Genomic DNA, 16,693 nt, shown 5'->3' with positions numbered 1-16,693 from the left:
ACATGAAAACATCAATCATTGATTCATAGCCTTTCTTCAAATTCATGCAAATTAGTATTCATAGTAAAAAATCATGTATTATACATGGATTCATATGGAATTGATTGGAAAGCATGTAATTAAGTTAAAACAATCATAATGTGATCAAAATCAAACAATTGAATCCATACAAATAGAACACATGAGGAATTGAATAAGAACTTTGCCAAATTTGGAAAATTGAATTTGAGAATTGGAAAATCTTTGTGACTCAATGGGTGAATGTAACTCATTTATGAACTCCCTACATAACTTGATCTTGAATCCCAAAAAAGTTGATGGAGAAAGGATATTTGTACTTGAAAAACCCTGAAATCCCTTGTGAGCCTTGGAGAAAATTGGGTAAGATGAATTTGGTTGGGCTTTGGGAATTTGTTTTATGAGTGGGTAGTTTGAGGACATGAAAAACTTATATAGGGCTTAGAATTTGGGTCAAAACAACATAGCTTAGGCATTGAACACGTAGGAAAATACCCAAATACCCTCAAGAAATAACTGTTGGACTCAGTCTATGTAATGGACCTATGGTCCGTAGAAATTTCGACGGACCGTACTGGTCAACTATAGACCAAAGTGTTGGAACCTTAAATGATAGGCAATTACCCTCCCTTTCTGCAGCAGACACCACCTAACTCGACTCCAAACGCATCACAATAAATGATGAAGTCAACACCTTTCTCGGGTAAAGTCAAAACATGAGCCAAAGTCAACAAGGTCTTAAGCTTTTGAAAGCTCTCCTAACACTCATCAGACTATTCGAAGCTCACTCTATGTCGAGTCAATCTGGTAAAAGGAGATGCAATAGTGGAAAAGGTCTTCACAAATCATATTTAGTAGCCTGTATGTCCAAAAAAACTTCGTGTCTCAGTAGTTAACATATATCTGGTCCAATGTCTAACTGCCTCAATCTTCGCTGGATCTACTCGAATATCCTCTTTGGACACCACACATCCCAAATTTTCCACAGAATCAAGTCAAAGCTCGCACTTTGAGAACTTGGTATAAAAATTCTTATCCCTCAATTGATGGAGTACAATCCTCAAATGCAGATCATGATATTTCTCAGTTATGGAATACACCAAGATGTCATCAATGAACACTATCACAAAGGAATCTAGATAAGGTCAGAAAACCCCACTCATCAACTCCATGAAAGCTACATGGGCATTCGTCAAACTGAAAAACATCACAAGAAACTCATAGTGCCCATAACAGGTTCGAAAATCTGTGTTAGGGATATCTAATACTCTATTATTCAGCTGATGACAACCAAAACTGAAATCAATCTTAGAAAATAGAGATGAACCCTCATAGAAAAAATCATCGAAACGAGGAAGATAATACTTGTTCTTCATTGTCACTTTTTTCAACTGTGATAATCAATACACATCCTTATGGATCAATCCTTTTTCATCACAAGCAATACATAAGCACTCATTGAGAAATACAAGGGCGAATAAAACCCTTACTCAACAAATCATGTAACTGATCTTTCAATTCCTTCAACTCAACTAGAGGATTATAGATGGGATTGGTTCCTGTCTCCAAGTCAATCGAAAAATCAATATCCATATCGGGAGGAACACCAGGAAGATCAGTAGGAAATATATCTAAAAACTCTCAAACCACGGGCATGGAATCCATGGAAGGTGGCTCAACACTAGTATTCCGAATGAAGTCCAAATAGGACAAATAACCTCTATCAACCAAACTCTAAGCTCAAATGAAGGAGATAACTTTCCTAGGGTAAGAACTACTAGCACCCATCTACTCAACTCTCGGGACACCCGGAAGCACTGAGGTCACAGCCTTAGCATGATAATCAAGAATAGCAGGATGCAGAGAAATTCTATCCATACCAAAGATAATATCAGAGTCTACCATCGCTAGAATGATCAATTCTATCCAAGTATCATACTCCACCAAAGAAACAAGACATGTTTGATACACTCGATCCACTACTAAGGACTCACCCACTAGTGTAGAAACATGACTCTGTTTATCTAGAGGGAAGGTGTCGAGGATGAGTGCCACAATTTATAACCACCAAGGATTCCATATTAGGTAAGTTAGTTCGTTGAGGTGACTAAGATCAAGGCACAAAACACTTTCCATTGACCTATGATCTCTACTCTGATCGCCGGCTAGGAACGATCGTTGGATAGGTCAAATACTTGGTAGAAACAACGTATCTTTCTCAAAAAAGAAAAAAAAGAAAACATGTGTCCTTCTTGTCCTTCTTCCTTCTTCAATTCTTGTAAAGTTCATTTGAAGATTCTTGTGAAGATTTCTTCTTTGAAAACCGAACAGTTGTAATAAGTACAATTTTAGGCCGTGGCTTTATATGGTGTAGCTCGTCTTTGTTTGTGATTTTACACTTTTTGACTAGTGAAACAAATTCAATGATCCTGCATACTAAGTGTTTGATTACATCCACTTTGAGACTCACTAGATCCAATCTCCATAAATCTAAAATAGAAAGAGTATAAATAAGATAAATAATCAATAATCTTAAAGCTAAAAAAAATGTAATATTAAATTTTAGAAAATCGATTATTAAAAAGAACTTGAATAACGAACTGCATAGCATATTGGGGGAATAATTCGTGTGATGAGTCAATAACTGATTCTAATTTCAAGGATCGAATTGAAGGAAAATTTAGGTATCATGAAGTGAACCCAACTAAGAAAAATATCCAGAATAATGTACAAAAAGTCTTACTAGTTTACTTAATAATATCATGGTTGAGACATTATATCATCGATGGTAAGAAAATCATTTTCCCAGTAAAAGAAAATTCTCGCTAAGTTAACAAGTTTTTCCAGGTATTTGGAATTAGCTGAAAATTTTCAATGGCATTCTCGGTTCCCTTTTCTATCTTGAGAAATTGATAGTAAGCCAGAAAGGTTCGGTTATCTTAACCATGAGTTAAGAGGTTATCTTAATCAGATAATTATTGACCTTTATATCATTATGAGACAAACTACATTCTTCTTCTATTAGAGGTGAGCCCAGTCCGATATAATATAACTAATTTAAAGTATAGTGACATCAGTAGATATGGTTGAGATATTTTTATAATTTCATAGTTTTTTCATATTCAATATTAGGTGTTTGATTATTTTATAAGATTAATTATGAATACTTCAGAGCATGACATATAATGACAATGGGGATTACACTTTCTGCAAAAAACTTAAATATATATTATTAACAATGCGCAAACTTACGTACACATCATGCAACATATGTCACACCAAATAGTTTTATTTATTCGTAGAGAGATTTATGATATACATAATACATCATCATACTTGTGAAACATTTATCACACAAATAGTCTTATTTATTCGTAAGGATTTATGATAGTAATAATACATCATCTTCTTATTGGGAATGGGACTGAGATCTATTTTCCGACTTGGTGAGTCGCAATGTCCTTGGTGAGGCCAATAATGAACTCCATAAAGTCAAGGGGCTCCGGAATATTTTCAATCAATTTCTCATACATAATAGTCCAAGTAATCCAGTTTTTCTTTACGGTTAATCTAAGTGTCATTGAGTTGTATAATTCATTCATATGTCCTTCAATAAAATTGTAGGTGATTGATTTTTCTGCATCATCTATGTGAAAGACTTGTTTTGCATGCCGCTCTTTCCCCCCTGAACATATTAAGGACACAATTTAAGTTCATACATGACTATGACACTATATATACTCACTTAAGTTGATGTAATAAAACAACCATTGAAATATATTTTAATTTTAAAATAACGATATAATAAAAAAAAAATGCTCTACTTTCTTTCGCATTTTAATTTTGGGTTTTTACTCTAAATAAACATTGATATTTCCTCAGTCCTTTTAGTATACTGTAGCTATTTGAGGAATTATTTTTTTTTATTTGATTATGATCTGTTGGTCTCTGTTAAAATACTTTTGAATTATTTAATTATATACTTTATACTCTTTCATCTATTGAAATTAGGTGTTCTAACTTTTGATCTCCCAGCCTTTAATTATATAAAATGATGTGAACCAAAGTCAACCTTTAGAATACTTGTAAAGCCAACTTTTCATGATATCCTTTCTCTACTTCTTTTGCTTTTACGCCTTATTTGTATGAAAATATGTGGAATACATTACAGAAGAACAAAATAAAAAAGGGAAAGAGAGCTAATTAATCGGTCACTTCTACCAAAGCCAATTGAAAAATGGAATGATATAAGAGGCTTACCAAGGATATATTTCCAACTAATAACAGAGTTAGTTTTTCCCAATTGACCATCATGCAATGTGAAGTTAGTTACTCTATCAGGAGACATGGTGGATGTTTGGTGTGGATTTGATTTGAAGTGCTCATGAAGCAAATCTCCTGCACACTTCATCTCTATTTGAGCGATCAACTTGCCTTTCAAACTCATTTCTTAGAAGTGAGTGAGATTTTCTTACAAGAGAAGGTTTACAAATTTAGCAAGATACACACAGACTTTATATAGTGTGTGATTTTTGTAGCTAGTTGAAATTCGTGTATCACTTTTACCCCTGAATTTTGAAGAATATGGTCCATTTTGTATAGCTGAGGTTACAATATTTATGCACGAAAAATACATAGTTAAAATGTAGAATACATATCTCATCTTCCTCCGTGTTCATTTACAACTTGAAATTTTTAATTTAAATCTTCGCTTGATCATTATGAAGTAGAGATTCAAATGGTTTCAGATATTTCTAATATTTTACAATTACATACACTCGAAACAAATCATAGGTATACAAAATAAACTCCTTCAAAAATATAAATAACTTAGATAACAATATGAAAATACTAGAATCGTGTTTTGACCAAATTTCCCTATTCCCCCCGTTGGTTAATGACCTGTCATAATATATTGATTTCAGATATTTTACATGAATATTCATAACTACAAATTGTCTAGTCCATAAAAATTGTTCCTCCCTCTGTTTTAATTTTGTTGTTTTACTTTCCGTTTTAGTTAGTTTTCAAAAAGAAATTTATTTCCTTTTAAACAACTCTTTAATCTCAACTTTCCACATGGCATATTTAAGCCATAAGATTAAAGGATATTTTTATATATTTAACATATTTTTAATTTAAAGCTACAAGTTATAAAGGTTTGTTTTTACTTTTAAAACCCCGTTCCTAATAGAAATAGGATAAATAAATTGAAACTTCAAAGTATTACGTTGGAATGTTGTCCGCACAAAATACATACTAACTCCTGATATATCTTCAATATTTTATCTAGCTAAATAATTTACCATTGAAGCTAAGTTTCAAAATTGTGATTTTTAATAGTAGATTTCTTACATAGCTCTAGGTAGCCATGCGAAAAGTTGAAAAATGGATTTGAGAGTTTTCTCTAATCCTATATAGTGGGCAATCATAGTTTGGGCAAACGAAAATCCAAATCTAAATTCAATTTTTTTGATATTTTGTTTGAATTTTTGGATTATAATTGGACTTTGGATTTTACTTTCAAAACTTATGAATTTCAAATTATATAACAGATTGGGAACTATGGATTTTTGGATATCCGAAAATCCTAAATATTATATCTTATATTCAATCCTACGTATCATTATGTCTATTTTGTGGGACAAAAAAAAAAACTAATGGTTTTAATAAATTTAGAAATTAGAGTCACAACCTAATTTTAGAAAAATTAGAAAACCTTTTAAATATTAAACAAATTTTGACTACAAAATCAATTAGATTTTAGGTAAGGGTTTAAGTTTGTCACGCCTCGAGCCTGCACCCTGTACGTGACTACTAAAAAAATAGCGATTAGCGACGGATATTAGTGACGAACACTATTCCGTCACTATATAATGACGGATTTGCAACGGAATTACCATTTTGTTGCAAAATTGACAAATAATTTTTTGAGTAATAATATAGCGACGGATTGGCAACGGAATATTTATTTTGTCGCTAAATATTAGCACGAAATTTTGGCGCCTAATTTTTCCTACAGATTTAGTAACAAAGTATGGGTGACAAATTTAATAAATATTGGGCAACGGAATTAGTGACGGAAAAAAGGTTGCTAAACTTTTAAATATATTTTTATAAAATTTATATTATATAGCGACGAAAATATCCGTCATTATAATTTTTTCTAAATAAATACATTAATTTGAAAGCGACGCATGTTAGAATCCGTCAGTAAATCCGTTGCAAATATTTTTAAAGTCATATTATATTGTAGGGCACAAATTTATTTCCACATTTTCAATCTCCCGCTCCAAAGAAGCCTCTCTCAAGCTCCATCTCCATTGAAGCTTTCCAAGTCTCGCTGCAAGCTCCATTGAAGTTCTCCATCTCCTTTCCAAGTCTCCACTGCTAGCTTTCCAAGTCTCCACTGTAAGCTTTCCAAGTCTCCACTGTAAGCTCAGTCTCTCATCTCGATTTCAATTTCGTTTAGCTCTCCATCACAATAGGGCTGTGTTATTATCAAAATGGGTAGTTTCAACTCTTCTTTCTGCAAAATAAGAACCCCAACTCGTTCCTGCATTTGGATGTTAGATTTGCTAGATTTGGGTATCAATGGCTTCAGTTGACTAAATCATTGTTTTCTAGTTCAACTCGTCTTCTGAAAATAGAGATTTTAGTGTTTTGGGTATATGAAAATATGCTATTTTAACTCTCAACTCTTTCCATTTCATTTAGCTTGATTGCTTGATGTAGGATTGAGATTTTCTCAAAATAGGGGTTTTAAAAATTTAAGTGTTCCGAAAATAGGGTCTTTTTCTAGAAATTATGTTTTCTGGAAATAAGGGTTAGGGTTCAAGCAAGCATTTGGATTTCAATGTTGGAATGGTCATTGACTTTGGGTTCCACAGTTGTCAATGAGAGTAGAAATTAATTCTTGCTGCATCAATGGTACCTTGTCAATTTTAAACAAAATAATTATTTTTTATATCGGCTCACCTAATTAGATGGGATTCATGAATATAATTGTTGTGTAAAGTCTGAGCTATTGTATTGCCTAGAAATTGGCTCACTGATACATTTTTGGCAAGAGTCCCTTGAGGATCTCTGTAGTAATTGCTCTATTTGTTTCCATCCTAAATAATACGGGGGAATGTCACGAGGTTAATAAAGAGAAGGAATTTATATTAGTACGACGTACCTGTTGAGAATAGTTTTACTACGACGTACCTGTTGAGAGTTGCCTTGAATATTATGAACTTTCAAGTATTTCTCTGATTGAAGAGATTGAGTAATTATCTCATGCTGATGCTTGCTGAAGTTCTCTTCCTCTTCCTGTTTTTTCAAAAAACAAAACAAAAATCAGATTCATTGCTTATTGTATTAAGTGTTTAGTTTCTATTTATATTGTTATTGTTCCACGTTCTTGCTAATAACCAAGGTAATGAAATGTTAAAATGTTGCAGGCCCCTGCTGTTATAACATCATCATCAGGGTCTGCTTGATATTCGCTTGAAGTAAGCCTCACTCTTCATTTCTATCTCTGATTTAGCTCAAGATTTAAGCTCCGAGGTATTTTGTTTACTCAATCTAACTATGATGAAGATTGATGCCATTATCTTGAGACTATTCGAGTTAGAGTTTTTTTTAATGAAATTAGTGAAGAGTTTGGAGAATTCTTATTCTGTTGTTGTGGGTGTTTCTGTGATTAGTTATTACTGGAGGAATACATTCTAAATTTTAACTTGTTTATTGATTTTATTTGTTAGAAAAATGCATTCTAGACTTTAACTTCTTCTTTGGTTTTATTTGCTAGAGGAATTGTTGTACTTATAAAGGAAAGTCGTGTGATTTTCTTAAAAATTGTCTTTTTGAAATAAAGATTCTTGCCAACTGCTTGTTCAGTAGATTAAATTATTAACCAAATCAAATCAAAGCAACTACATAGTCATCAAGAACCTCTAAGATTAAATTTATTAGCTAATTGCTTGTTTAGTAGAAAGTTTTTCATGTAATGTGCTTTCGTTTATTGCTGATGAAATGTAGTATTGGCTCCAAATTCCTTTCTTGCTCTAATTTTTCACACACTGGAAAGTGTTGTTTGTACTGTAAATTAACTGTAATGCTTCAATCCCTTTTGTTTGTCATCAATTTTGTGAGATTAATATAGTAATTAGATAGTTTCAATAAGTTCACTGTAACTAGAATGCTTCAGTAAGTTGATTTGAATAAGAATACTTTAATTGTTCTATAAGTTGACTAAAATTAGAATGTTCTAGCAACTGTTTTGTAAGTTGATTATAATTAATAATTGCTTTTATAGTTCGTAAGTTTTTTTAAAGTTTGCATAGTGAAGAACATTAGAAATTTTTCTTATTTTGCCTATATGTATGTTTTGTTCGAAATTGATGAATATGAATGAGAGTACCTTCTGGTCCACGGTTTGTGCTTGTTACTAATTTTCCTTTGTAAATTTAAACATTATTAGGAACATGAATAATCTAGAGCGTGGTTGGATGTATGATAGGTTGGATGGTCGAGGGGCTATAAATTCTAGTTTCATAATTGGAGTGGATAAATTTATCCAATTTGCATATTCTCAACAGAATCGCATGAGCGGTAATAAAGATAGATGTCCATGTAAAAAATGTCACAACTTTAAGTTCATGGATGTTGAAACGATTAAGCATCACCTTTATAAGTCTGGATTTATTGATAACTATTTTATCTGGAAGCATCAAGGAGAAAAAGATGTGATTGGTGAGATTTCTTCTGATCGGGATTTGAATGGTGGTGCTACATCTGAATTAGGATATGATAATCCATACCGTCAAATGATTTTTGATGTAGCTGGTCCTAACTTTCCCCAAGGTTCAAGTTGGCAATCTTTTAGCAACATTGAACCCGAGTCGTCTCATCCTTGTGAATCTTCAATGGAGGAAGATCCTAATCCTGAGTCCCAAAAATTATATGATTTGCTACAAGTAGCTGATACAAAATTATATCGTGGTTCTTCCCTCTCTCAACTTGCTATTGTCTCTAGAATGTTAAATATTAAAATGGAGAACAATATGTCACAGAAAGGTTATAACCAAATGATGCAATTGTTGAAAGAGGCTTTACCTGAAGATAACATAGTGTTTGATAGCTACTATCAGACCAAGAAGCTAGTGCGTAGCTTGGGTTTGCCAGTTCAAAAGATTGATTGTTGTGAATTAGGATGTATGTTGTATTGGGGTGATGATGAACACCTTACATCTTGTACATTTTGTGGCCATGATAGATACAAGCGTCGTGTTGGCTCTCGTAAGAGGAAATTGATCCCTTACAATAAAATGTATTATTTTCTTTAGATTCCTAGATTGCAAAGATTGTATGCATCCCATGCTACAGCTGCCGACATGAGATGGCATCATGAACATACAAAAGAGGATGGTGTAATGCGTCATCCATCAGACTCTGAGGCTTGGAAGCACTTCAATGACACTCATCCTTTTTTTGCTGATGAACCAGGAATGTAAGGTTGGGGTTATGTACTGATGGTTTCCAACCATTTAGTCAGTCTGGGAGCAAATACTCTTCATGGCCAGTGATTGTCACACCTTATAATTTACCTCTAGGAATGTGTATGAAAAAGGCTTATATGTTCTTAATAATCATTGTTCTGGGGCCAAACAATCCCAAACATAAAATTGATGCTTATTTGCAGTCTCTAATAAAGGAATTGACTTTGTTGTGGGAGACAGGCGTGCAAGCATTTGACATCTCAAAAAAGCAAAACTTTCAACTAAGGGCAGCTTTGATGTGGACAATAAGTAACTTTCCCGCATATTCTATGTTATCAGGATGGAGTACTACAGGTAAGTTAGCATGTCCCTATTGTATGGAGGAAACACAATCCTTTAGATTAAACCATGGTAAGAAAACATCATGGTTTGACTGTCATAGGATGTTTCTTGACCAACATCACCCATTTAGGAGAGATCATAAGAGCTTTCTTAAAGGTAAAATTGTCCAAAGATCACCACCGCCCTATAGAACAGGAGAGGAAATATTGAATCAAATTTGTGATTTGGACATAAGAAAAGTAATAGAGTTAGATGCAGAACAAGTCAATCGAAGAATATGTAAGTCTTGCGAATAGAAAAAGAGAAGCATCTTTTGGGATTTGCCTTATTGGAGATCTAACATGATTTGACATAATCTTGATGTCAGGCATATTGAAAAAAATGTCTTTGATAATGTGTTTTAACACAGTTCTTAATTTTGATGACAAAACCAAAGACAATCCACAATCACGTCAAGATATGGTAGAGTATTGTGATCGACCTCAATTGGCAAAGGATAGTAATGGAAAATATCCCAAAGTTGTATATACGATAGACAAGGAAGCAAGAGCTATCTTGTTCATTTGGGTGAAAGGCTTAAAGTTTCCAGATGGGTATGTTTCCAATTTGAGTAGATGTCCAGACCCAAATGTGAAAAGGATATTTGGTATGAAAAGTCATGATTGTCACGTGTTCATGCAACGACTGTTGCCTATTGCCTTTCGCAAACTACTTCCTAGTAAGGTGTGGCAAGCACTTACAGAATTGAGATTATTTTTCAAAGATCTTACTTCTACAACTCTACGAGTTGATGACATGGAGAGATTAGAGAGAGACATCCCACAAATCTTGTGCAAGTTAGAACGTATATTTCCTCCAGGATTCTTTGACTCAATGAAACATCTTCTTGTACACCTTCCATATGAAGCAAGGATAGCTGGACCTATACAATATCGATGGATGTACCCTTTTGAAAGGTAAATGTAAAACTTTATATAAAATTTGTGACTAGTATGGTATATATTTTTATCTTATAATGTAATAGTCCATACATGTTATATATTTAGGTATCTGGGAACTCTTAAAAGGATGATTGGAAATAAAGCTAGTGTTGAGGGTTCCATTTGTGAAGCGTACTTGATGACAGAGTCAACACAACTATTTTCTCATTATTTTGAACCTCATGTCATGAAACGTAATCATAACATGGACCGTAATGATGATGGTGGGGATAAGGAAGATATTCAAGGAAATTTATCAATATTCTCCCATCCAGGTCGACTATGGGGAGAAGCAAAAAAAAGGGATTTATCCCTTGAAGAAATCAAGGCTGCCCAAACTTATATCTTACTAAATTGTGAGGAGGTTGAGCCGTTTGTGAAGTAACAAAAGTCAATTTTATTTTCTTAATAATATAAACATATCCTTATATCATGACTTTTCAATGTAACTTATTTTGTTGTAATGAAGTATGTTCATGCAACCTTTGCAAGAAGAGTTTCCGAATCTATCTCAAGGTCAAATAGAATAGAATCTTGAAGCAAATTTCTCTATATGGTTCAAGGAATTTGTGAGTATTGTGTAATTATCTTTTATACAAGGACATGCTTAAATTTAGTTTTAAATTTTACTAAGTCTTAAATTTTTTAAAAATAGGTCCAATGCTATCCCATTGAGAATGAATTCTTGCGTAGTCTTGCTCATCGACCATTAATAGATGCTACATGTTATTCTGCGTATTTTATTAACGAATACAAATTTCACACAGAATGTCATGGTAGCACAAGATCAACAATGAATAGTGGAGTTTGTATCTCGGATCCAAATTTTGGTGATTATTATGGACGGATAAAAGAGATAATACAGTGGAATACCGTGAAGCACCTTTAAAGCAAACTGTATTATTCAAATGTGAATGGTTTGACCCAACTATGGATGTTAGTGTTAAAAGGCACAATCAGTACAAATTGGTTGATATTAACCATCGTTGTCGATATAAAAAATATGAACCTTTTATTCTTGCAATGCAAGCAACACAAGTGTGTTATGTACCTTATCCTAGCAAGAAAAAGGACAAGGATGATTGGGCAGTTGTACTAAAGGTCAAACCTCGAAATGTTATTGAATTGCCTAATGAGGAAGTGGCAACAATTTCAGAAGTAAATGTTTCATTTCAAGTTGAAAAAGTTGAAGTTCACGAGATAGATATGACTGTTTCCATTGATGAAAACATACTCTTAAATTATCCAAATGGAGATGTAATTGAAATGGATGAACCCATTGATGCTGGATTATTGCAAGAGAATCTTCAAATCCACATAGTATCCACAGAAGAAGAGTATGAAACTGAGGAAATTGAGGAGAATGAGGATGAGGAAGAGGAAGAGTTTGAAGAAGACAGTGACTAGTGCTTGATCATCTGCTATTGTATTTTTACTATATTTTGTTTGTTTCTAATTTTCAATCGAGGATAATCTGTTGTAGTTTCTGCTTTTCAATTTAGGATTTTTAAAAGAAATAGCTCTTGGCTTTGAACTATGTGTGCTTTACTTCTAATTTCAATTCCTAATTAAATCTACTAATTGTTGCTTTAATAACTGTCATACATACCAATTAACTATGCATTCTTATAATTAATAATAGTTAATATTGATGCCTTATAATGAAGTTCTCAAACAAGTAAGCTCTTTGGGAGACTTATTGTTATGTAAATTCTTGAGCTCAATATATCATTTCTTTTAAATGAATGACATTACTTGACTGTGATTGTGTAACCATCAGGTTCTGGAGCCTTATCAGAGGCACATAATATGATGGTATTGAAAATCCAAGCCTCTTAAATGGCTTCTCCCTTTCCTTAATCTCATCATCTGTGATTGTGTCCAAATTTTCAAAATATGTTATAGATTTCTAATGCTCATTCTTTGTGTAAATCTTCTGATAGAAGTTCATGATCCATTTACTCTGGTTACTCTTTTTATATATAACTATGTTAATCTTGTTATAGATAACTATGTTACTCTTGCTATAGATAACTATGTTACTCTAGTTACTCTTGTATTTCCAGGTACCAATTTTTTCACTTGATCAACAAGCTCTTATAGAGACAGTTTTAATATTTCAGCATTGTTCCACGTAATCGCATTGTTATGGATTACGTTTAATTTTATTTTGTATCTGTCATGATCTAACAACAATGTTATATTTGTTTATAGGTATGGCTCGAGGCAGAGGTCGTGGTAAATCCTCAGGTAGGAGTAATCCTGCTATTCGTGTAAGCATGCCAACTATTCCCAAGCCCACAATAGTTTCTCCTTAGCAAGGTGGTACCCCAACCAATATTGAAACGTCAACTCAAAGTATCAGCCCAACCATCTCTGAGACACCTCCAGCTTCATCAAATCAGAGTAACCTAATAGGTCAGAGTTTTTCTACTCAGAGCAACCCAACAGGTCATACCAATACAGTTGTTGAAGGTGAATCTAATAATAGCCATACAAAGACCCTTGTCTTTCTAACTTCTGCAGGGTTAGTCCATTCTTTTGATTTCATTGCTAAACTTGTTTCTACTTACTATGTTGAACAAATTGAAGATATCTGGATAGGATTTCACTATCACATTACCAACTTCTGGTCCTTTAAGCATAATATTTAATCTAGAGAACATGACCTCTTGTCTGTTGAGTGTGCTAAAAAATGTTTATTTTTCTATTTTACTACATGTATATTTTGTTTATACACGCTGGAACCTTCTCAAATATGCTCTAGTTTCATATCAATGTCTTTCAAAAGTGATGTTGATCCCAATGGAATCAATTGGAAAGTTGTCTCAACTGATGTAAGAAATGGTTATTTTGGAGAATTCAAGGTATAACTTTTCATCATAAGTGAGTTTAGCAAGTGTATTCACATATATAGATAGGACATTAACGTATTACTTTCAAAACTTATTTCAGAAATTTTTTTACTGGGATGTTTCCATTAGTGAAAACGAAGTGAAAAGATATTGGTTGGTTAAGGCAGCACTGAAATACATAAATTTCATTTCTAAAATAAAAAAGGAAGGAGGTAGGCCAGGTTATGTACCAGAAAATGTGTGGGAAAGGTGGATGCAACTTTGGGCAAGTGAAAAGTGTATTAAAAAGTCAGAAATTAATTCAAAAAATCATCGTGCCAGCCATGAAACTACTGTTGGGACTCACACGGGCAGCTCTATTTCAATTGGAGAACATCGCAGGAAACTTGTGAGTATATATATTTTACAAACTCTATAACTAACATCTTCTATTGTATGATATATATAACGTGATTTCTTTTGTATAGACTATTGAAAAAGGTCGAGATCCAACACCAATTGAATAACATTTGCATGTTCATACACATGGTCATGATGGAAAATCATTTGTTGGTGAGCGTTCTAGAATTATCCATGTAAGTTTAAAACTTGGAGGTGTTTCGATTCTTTCCTAATGTAGTTTCTGGTGCAATTTTAGTCTTGTTTTAAAGTGTATCTGTTGCTGCTATTTGGTATAATTCTGGTGATGTTTTGAGACTTTTCGATGCAATTTTAGTGTTGTTTTGATGCGATTCTAGTGTCATTTTTGTGTGACTCTAGTGCAGTTGTTTTTGGTGCAATTATAGTTCTGTTTTAGAGAGAATCTACTGCTACTGTTTTGGTGTAATTCGATTGCTGTTTTGAGGCTTTTTCGGTGCAATTTTAGTGTTGTTTTGGTGTGATTCTAGTGTTGTTTTACTGTGACTTTAGTGCACTTGTTTTTTTGTGCAATTATAGTCTTGTTTTAATGAGAATTCATTGCTGCTATTTCAATGTAATTCATGTGTTGTTTGAGGCTTTTCTAGTGCAATTTTAGTGTTGTTTTGGTGCGATTCTAATGTCATTTTAGTGTGAATTTAGTGCAATTGTTTAATGTGATTTTGATATTGGTTGGGTAATTTTTCGAGTGTTTCTGATGATGTTTGGGTAATAGAAATTAGTTTGTTTTAAAGTTCTGTGTGAGTTTAAGTATGATCTTTATTCTGCAATTCAAACGAGTTCAAAATTATAGGTCTAAGTTAATTACTACAACTTATAAACAACACTTCATAGACCAGCTAATAGAAGTTGCATTGTCCTTCTTTCATTGCATTTTCCTTGCAACAATTATCTACTAATACAAGGCACTAGAGTATTATATGCATATGGAAACCAGATAGCCCATCTTTCTGCAACAACACATTTCTTTCCTGGGAAAACAAAAAACATGTCCTTTAAGCTTAAAAGCTTATGTATCTTTCTGCATTTTCCTTCAAAATTTGTTTTGTTCCTTATCTTTAATGCTTTCTCATTTTCTCTATTTATTATAGGAAAAATATGAACAAATATTACGGGAAAACACAGTGCCTCAAATTGATATTGATCAACGTGAAGCATATTACCAAGCTGCGGAGGGAGAAAAGAAAAGAAGAATACACGGTCTTGGATCTGAAGCAAAAAATTACTATGGGCAGAATCTTTGTGGCTCATCATCATTACCACCTCCATTTTCTCAATCAACACCGATAACAAATATGGACGAGTTTGTAAAGCAAATGATGCCTGCACTAACTAGTCATCTTGTTCCTATTATTGTTGAGCAGGTGCAAGCATCAATTAGTCCATCCGAGAATCCATCGATTGTGACACCCATAGTGCATCCTCCTACTAATGTGGACGAGGTTGATCCATCAATTTCAAGTGACGATCGTATCCCTTAGACTTCCACAACTTTAGTTTTTGATAATGTAATACTTTTTGGAAACTACAAATTGTGTAGTAACATTTTGATGAGCGTAGGTTTATTTAAGAGTACTTGATCGTTTTCTTTGGATATTTTTAACCAAAATTATGTGGTTTCAGAGTTTTCTATTTATATATTATGAATCGTCTATGAGTATTATATTATATGAATATTTGTTATTTTTAGAGTATTTAGTAATTTTAATTTAATTTATTTCAGCAGTGCATATTTAAAATAACCAAATCAAATAATTTTAGAAGAATAATTTTTAGCAACAAATTTAGCGACTATTTGGTCGTTGTTATGAAAAGAATGTTGGCGACGGATTAGCGACGGATTATTAAAGGCCTAATATGTTGTAACAAAATATGTTGCGACGGAAATTTCGTAGCAAATTTCTCCAAAAAGGCGAAATGAATTATGAAATTAGCAACAAAACTATATAAATATAATGACAAATCAGTCCGTCGTTAACAAGTGGCAACAAAAATCTTTCATCACTATCACGTTGCTAAACTTGTGACGGAACTAATTTTTTTGTCTTAGAATTATGAAATTAGCAACAAAATTATATAAATATAATGACGAGTAAGTCCATCGCTAACCTGTGGCGACGGAAATGTTTCGTCACTATGACGTCGCTACACTTGTGACAGAACTCATTTCTTCGTCACTAAGAGCTTACTAACGAGCGTAATAGCAACAACCAATAATCCGTTGCTAATTCGTCACTAATCATGATTAGTGATGGATTTTTATTGGATAGTGACGGATTATGTCCGTCGGTAAACACTATTTTTTTTGTAGTAGTGGCTGTCACTCGAGAACCATTGTTGGCACGAAGCGAACCCTTGGCCTGGGTCAACTCTTAGCGGAAGAGTTACTCATAAAGAAGATGAACTCAAAAGTAACTTTACTCAACTTTAACAAAAAATAAACCTCAGAATATTTTATAAACAAAACATTCACTAGCCAAAGCGGCAACTCAAGTCTGAAACATCAATAACTTGAATGAAAAAGACCCACGAACTACTATTGTTTATCTATGAAGCCTCTACTAACTGAGATTGATGTCGAGACAAGACCCTCGAT

General features: G+C 33.2%; 1 protein-coding gene and 1 pseudogene across 1 annotated transcript; one reads left to right on the top strand and one right to left on the bottom strand.

The window, feature by feature from the left end:
* Positions 1-3,291: 3,291 nt before the first annotated feature.
* LOC125864965 (MLP-like protein 34) lies at positions 3,292-4,540 on the bottom strand. Its single transcript, XM_049545114.1, has 2 exons — positions 4,279-4,540; positions 3,292-3,703 (listed from the first exon to the last, which is right to left on the bottom strand). The coding sequence occupies exons 1-2, from the start codon at positions 4,463-4,465 to the stop codon at positions 3,450-3,452; spliced, it is 441 nt and encodes a 146-aa protein (XP_049401071.1). The 5' UTR covers positions 4,466-4,540; the 3' UTR covers positions 3,292-3,449.
* A 7,215-nt stretch (positions 4,541-11,755) lies between these two features.
* Positions 11,756-15,578, top strand: LOC125863952 (uncharacterized; annotated as a pseudogene).
* Positions 15,579-16,693: the final 1,115 nt, after the last annotated feature.

This window comes from Solanum stenotomum, chromosome 5 (genome assembly GCF_019186545.1).
Source record: "Solanum stenotomum isolate F172 chromosome 5, ASM1918654v1, whole genome shotgun sequence".
In the NCBI taxonomy this organism is placed as follows: Eukaryota; Viridiplantae; Streptophyta; class Magnoliopsida; order Solanales; family Solanaceae; genus Solanum; species Solanum stenotomum.
Note: the sequence above shows the minus strand (reverse complement) of the source record. Positions and strands in the feature narration are given on the sequence as shown.

What these genes read in the sequence shown, in the direction of transcription:
- LOC125864965 (XM_049545114.1), bottom strand. Translation starts at nt 4,465, where the DNA reads ATGAGTTTGAAAGGCAAGTTGATCGCTCAAATAGAGATGAAGTGTGCA. An exon ending in TAGTTGGAAATATATCCTTG is followed by an intron (nt 3,704 to 4,278) that starts GTAAGCCTCTTA and finishes TAATATGTTCAG; the next exon opens with GGGGGAAAGAGCGGCATGCA.